The sequence below is a fragment of the Macaca mulatta genome, chromosome 10 (assembly GCF_049350105.2).
Source record: "Macaca mulatta isolate MMU2019108-1 chromosome 10, T2T-MMU8v2.0, whole genome shotgun sequence".
Taxonomy (NCBI): domain Eukaryota; kingdom Metazoa; phylum Chordata; class Mammalia; order Primates; family Cercopithecidae; genus Macaca; species Macaca mulatta.
In genome coordinates, this window is record NC_133415.1 from 115159132 (window position 1) to 115165131 (window position 6000).

The 6000-nt window shown below is 63.5% G+C and overlaps 1 protein-coding gene across 2 annotated transcripts in view; it reads right to left on the reverse strand.

Moving 5' to 3' along the window:
• Window positions 1–3486, reverse strand: part of LAMA5 (laminin subunit alpha 5) — a 58642-nt gene extending 55156 nt beyond the window's left edge. For both annotated transcript variants that reach the window (XM_077952131.1, XM_028828680.2), the window contains exon 1: window positions 3065–3486. In XM_077952131.1, coding sequence (XP_077808257.1) covers window positions 3065–3361 — 297 coding nt within the window. In that variant the 5' untranslated portion in view covers window positions 3362–3486. The remainder of the gene's footprint in view (window positions 1–3064) is intronic.
• Between the last annotated feature and the right edge of the window lie 2514 nt (window positions 3487–6000).

Genomic DNA, 6000 nt, shown 5'->3' on the forward strand with positions numbered 1-6000 from the left:
AGGGGCACTCACTGCTCGGGGCTTGAGACTGAAGGGGTGGCCTGCCCCTCCACACCTGTGGGTGTTTCTCGTAAGGTGGAACGAGAGACTTGAGAAAAGAAATAAGACACAGAGACAAAGTATAGAGAAAGAAAAGCGGGGGCCCAGGGGACCGGCGCTCAGCTTACAGAGGACCCACGCCGGCCCCGGTCTCTGAGTTCCCTTAGTATTTTTTTTTTTTTTGAGACGGAGTCTGGCTCTGTCGCCCAGGCTGGAGTGCAGTGGCGCGATCTCGGCTCACTGCAAGCTCCGCCTCCCGGGTTCACGCCATTCTCCTGCCTCAGCCTCCCGAGTAGCTGGGACTACAGGCGCCCACAACCGCGCCGGCTAATTTTTTGTATTTTTAGTAGAGACGGGGTTTCACCGTGGTCTCGATCTCCTGACCTTGTGATCCGCCCGCCTCGGCCTCCCAAAGTGATGGGATTACAGGCGTGAGCCACCGCGCCCGGCCGAGTTCCCTTAGTATTTATTGATAATTATCTTTACCATCTTAAAGACAGGGGAGTGGCAGGACAATAGGATCAAAGAAAAAAGAGGAAATTGGCAGTAAGACATATGAACAAAAACCTCTGTGGCATGAATAAGTTCAAAGGAAAATGCTGTGCCTTGAGATGCATATGCAAACATCTCCATAAACCTTTTAGCAGCATAGTTTCAGTCTATCACATGGGGAGAAACCTTAGACAATACCTAGCTTTCCTAGGCAGAGGTCCCTGCGACCTTTGGCCATGTACGTGTCTCTGGGTAGTTGAAATTAAGAGAATGGTGATAACTTTTAACCAGCAAGCTACCTTCAGGCATTTTGTTTAACAAAGACACATTCTGCATAGCCCAAAATCCATTAAACCTTGAGTCACCGCAACACATGTCTCTTGCAAAGGACAAGGTTGGGGGTAGGGTCACAGATTAACAGCATCACAAATACAAAACAAAATGGAGTCTCTTATGTCTACTTCTTTCTATATAGACACAGTAACAGGCTGATCTCTTTCTTTTCCCCACAGAGACTTTGGAAGAGAAGGGTTCGCCTCTATTGTTAGAAATGAGCTGGGCGAGGCCGGCTGGTTTCTCATCCACGTCGGCTCTGAGGCGTGGAGCACCATAGCCCATAGCTGCCACTGAAACTGTGGCCGCTTCCCAGGCTCCTCAGGCCAAGCTCACAGTCTCAGGTGATGGGGGCCGGCACGCTGTGCCCATTTAAAAGACAGGGAGCTTGAGGCTGACAGAGGGAAGCCACACAGCTGAGGCAGAGGAAGAGGGGCGTTGACTACAGGCTGGCCCTTTACTCATGAGACGGGGGTAATACGCCCCCACAGAGGAGACAGATCCGGGAGGGGGCCTGTGGCCCCCAGCCATGCAGCACAGGCAGGTGGTTGGGGGTGGTCTGAGGGTTCAGAGGGCACCTGGAGCCTCCCCTGCCAAAACGGCAAAATCTCAGCTGGGGACGCTCAGCCAGGCCCTCTGAGGTGCAGTAGCAGGCAAGGAGACAGCCACAGGCCCTCCCTCCTGAGACCCGGCCCCTCTGAGTCGACCAGATAAGGGGGCAGCCAGGAGGTGCCCAGATTCCCACAGCTAACCCCCGCTGGACCCTGTTCTGGCTGGGGGGCTCCAAGCAGGTGTCAGCGGCTTTCCAGGGCTCAGTTCCCCCATCTGAAGTGTGGGCTTGAGACCTCCTATCTCAGAGGACTGTGCTGGGCTTAAGGAGAGAATGGTGAGCCCAGGAGTCTGGGGAGGCTCCTCCCCGCTCCCCCAGGGCAAGGTGGTGGGGCAGGCAGAGGGGGCAGGCCCAGCCCAGGCTCCTCCATTCATCCCCACAAAGTCTTGCTCCAGGGCCCTCTGCCCCCACCCGGCAGATCTCCAGCTACTCGCCCCTGCCCTAGTCTCTCCTTCCAGGAAGGTGGAGGTACCCGGGAGGAGACAGCTCAGGTTACACGGGCCCTCTGCCTGCCCCACCACCTTGGCCCTGGGGGAGGGGGAGGAGCCTCCCCGGACTCCTGGGCTCACCATTCTCTCCTTAAGCCCAGCACAGTCCTCTGAGATAGGAGGTCAAAAGCCCACACTTCAGATGGGGGAACTGAGCCCTGGAAAGCCGCTGACACCTGCTTGGAGCCCCCCAGCCAGAACAGGGTCCAGCGGGGGTTAGCTGTGGGAATCTGGGCACCACCTAGGCTCTCCCTAAGGTGGGGCTGAGGTGGCGAATGGGCCTAGAGCAGCCGTTTGGGAGCCCTTGGAGCTGACTTTGCTGCTCCTCACCCAGGACTGACCCCAGGCCCAGCCTAAGTCTAGAGGGCCAGGAGCCTTGGTTTCCAGGTTAGGTGTCCATGCACGAAGCCCGCCAACAGAATCTGCCTACAGGTTTAAGGCTTCTTGGGGAGGAGACATGCACCCCAGGGGTTCTTCAGGGCCTGAAACCACATCTCTTAGGGAGAACGAAGCCCCCCAGACCCTACCACCTGCTGGGCAGAGATTCTGCCCCTCCTGGGAGCCACGTGTTCCCAGCCCCAGTTAAAACTTCGCAGCTGGCCCGCCCCTACTTTGGAGGTCTCGCCGAGCCCTAGACCCCTCTGAGAGGGGGCCGTGGGAGCCTCAGGTGGCTGGCCCCTCCCACCCCATCCAGAGGCCAGCAGGTTCCAGCCTGTCCCGGGTAGGGCGGAGCTGCGCCCCCTCCCCACCGGCAGCAGCCGGCGGAGGCCAAGTCCCGCCCTCCCCGGGATCCCGGACTTGGGGCCGCCAGGGACTGGGCCCGGCCCCCCTCCCGCCCCGGTCACCGCAGCCGAACTGGACCGGCGCCCGGCCGCCCCCGGGTCCATGCCGGGGACTTGAATTCCGCCTTCCCGGAGGGACGCGAAGTTTCCCGGCCCAGACGGAGCAGCCGGGTCGGGGTGCCTTCTTGGGCCCCCAAAATGCGGAACCAGAGAGTCCGCACCTGGACTCGCCCTGGCCCACGACGCTCCCCCTGGGGTCGGGCCGGCGTTCCGGGTCCGAGTGCCCCCGGAAGATGCCCCACGGCCCGCCCTGCGCTCACCTGGATGGTCTGGTTGGGGTCGCCGCCGGCCACGGGGCCCCCCACCAGCTTGCAGTAAAGGTCCTCGGTGGGGCGCGGGGAGCCGCGCGCCGGGGCCTCCTCCCCGCAGGTTGCGGAGGCGGCGATGCGGGCGCCCTCGGCCAGGTTGAAGTAGGGCGGGTGCAGGCTGAAGCCGCCGCCCGCCTCCTCCCGCGCCCGCGCCGTGCCCAGTAGCGCCAGCCCCACCAGCAGTAGCGGCGCGGGGCCCCGGGGGCCGCGGACACACAGTGCGCTCCCCGCGCAGAGCCGCTTCGCCATCTTCCCGGCTCCGGGCCGCGTCCCCGCGCTCCAGGGACAGCGCGCGCGGCGGGAGCCCGGCGGGTCTGAAGCCAAGCAGCCGGCAGGGCTCGCTCCGCCTGCGGACGTCAGGCCCCGCCCCGGCCCGCCCGAGCGCCCGAGCCCCGCGCCCCGGGGAGAGGTCCGGGGAGGCGGGGGGGCGGGTGGGGAAGAAGAGAGGAGGGGGAGGGGCGGCCGGGCGGCCTTAACCCTTCGGACCCCGGCCCGGCCGCCTCCCGGAAGGGGCACCTGCTGGCCTCGGGCCAGGCCGTGGGACCACGGCGCCGCCGCGCCCCCAGCCCAGGTCGTAGCTCCGGGTACCGGGTGCGACCCTCGCGCTCCCCACGGCGCTCTGGCCCCCAGCGCGCCCACCAGCTCCTCCCAGCCCAGGGGCCCGCTCTTTGTTCCCCTAATTTGGTGCACCTCTCGGCCTCCCCGCTCCTCCCCCGACAGCGCCTGTCCTGCTGGTTGCGGGAAGGTGCCCTCTGCAGCCGCGAATGACCATCTGCAGAGGAACAGGGGGAGTCTAAGTAGGGACCCCCTGCTTCCTGGGGTGATCAGGTCAGGTTCAACTCGGCCTGGCTCCTGCCTGCCCCAGCAGGGCTTAAAAATACTCTCCGATAGGGAAATGGGGCGGGAGGGGCTGGCCTGCAGCCATAGCCCCCTTTAGAGGACGGGGGCGGTGCTCATGGCCCCACAGCCTCCAGATTGGCTCCTAAGGAGGTGGGGGGCTCTGGTCACAGCTGCTGAGCACCTGTGCTCCGGGGCCCCGTGGACTCCACCAGCTCTGTCGGCCTGGCCTCCAACCCACTGCACAGCCGCGCACACCTTCCTGGCACGGTCGGCGGCTCCAGGACGCCTGGCAAACGGCACAGGACCTAGAGGCCGAGATCAGGTCTTCATCTGCCTTTGGGTGCCTACGGCCCTGGGTCTCCTCCTTCCCTTGGGCTCCGGGGCCAAATCTGCCTCCAGGGAAGCCCCGAGGGGGTGGTGGCGGGGTGGGGCTGCAGCTGCCGAGCTGGCAGCAACCCCCCGTCTCTGAGCCAGGCCAGCTGGGCGGGCCATGGTCCCAGATGGGCTGTGGGCTCATCTCTCACTGGGTTCCCTGAACAGTCCTGGGGGGCTGGGTGGGTTTGTTGGGCACTGGTCAGCGGTTCTGGTGGGGGTTCTGAGCTAGCAGCTGTCCCTGGAGGGTACACCTCCTTGCACACCTTCCTGGCGCCCTGGCCTCCTACAAATCTCAAGTCCCAAGAGGGTGTGTGGCTGTTTCTCTACGGAGTCGGGAGGGCGATGTGACCCTCTCCCTTCTCCTACTTTCCGGCCTGGCAATTCTTCCCTAACTTCACTGTTAGTTCTCCCACCTGGGGGAGGGAGAAAGGAGACGGCTCCCCTTGGCAGGAGAAGCTCTGAGTCGGGGAGGGGCTGGCCGGAGAGGGGGCGGGAGACATCGAGGAATCAGCAGTCCAGGTGCAGAGTCCAGCTCTGAGCTGCTTTAGATCCCGTGTGAGGCAGAGAGCGGCCTCTGGGCAGTAGCGAGTCCCCCACATGGGGTTTTGACCCCAGGCAGTGTGCTGTGGCTCTGGGCTCCCCCTTGACAGCTTGGGGCTCTGACAGCCTGGGGGACTGGAGACTCCTGAGACCCTGAGTGCTTCTTGGGATCCCTGGAGGGTCGTGTGGTTGGAGGGGTGGGATTTCGAGTGGTGGGGGTGGGGGTGGGGTGGGGTGAGGGTAGGGTGGGGGTGGGGGGAGCCCTTTAAGCCCCCTAGCGGCCAGACCAGGCCAAGCCGCCAGGCCTCTGCCGTCCCCCGGGGAACTGTCCAGGAGGGGAGCGGGGGCCGGCCCTGAGAATGCGCTGTGTCAGTCGGAGCCACCAGCACCAGCAGGGTTAATCACCGGGCTCACTGCTTCCCGGCAGACAGCTGCCCCAGGAGCAACTGGCAGGCAGGCGGGGAGTGCAGTGGACAAGAGAATGTGGCCAAGGGGCTGGGTGAAGAGCCCACACTGCCCCCATCCTGTGCCTGCTGCTGCACGGACGGGGGAGGGGGCAGCTGGGGCAGGAGCTGAGCATATGGAGGCCTGAGGGGCTGTCCCAGCCCCGCTACACACACGGGGTTGGGGAGGGGCAGCTCATCTCTGCCCACCCCCACCCCCTGCTGTCTTTGTCATGCTTCCAGTGAGTCATCACCAAACGGACCAGCGAGCATCTCTCTTGTCTTTCTGAGTCCTGTGCAGCCCAGGCACCTCTTCTATTTACAAATGGGGAAACTGAGGCCAAAAAGGCCGGTCAATCAAGAGCACACAAGTTAGTTAGGCGAGAGGAAGTTTGTCTGTCATTTACTTCTTACTCCTATTTACTGGGCATCTTTCGGGCACCTGTCCCTGACATAGTCCTCCTCCCTGCAACAGGTCAGACAGCACCCCACCCCCAAACACGTTCTGTCCTGAATCCACAGGAGGGAGCTGCCCAGTCTGGGAGTGGAGGGGAGGGGAGGGTAAAAGGAGGCAGCTCGCCAGGGGAGGGCCGTGGAGGAGCCTCTGTCCCACCAGGCTCTGGCTGCCCTCCAGGGACAATCCAAGATCTAGAGCCCCTGCCCACCCAGCTCCAGGGTGACGGAGCCCCA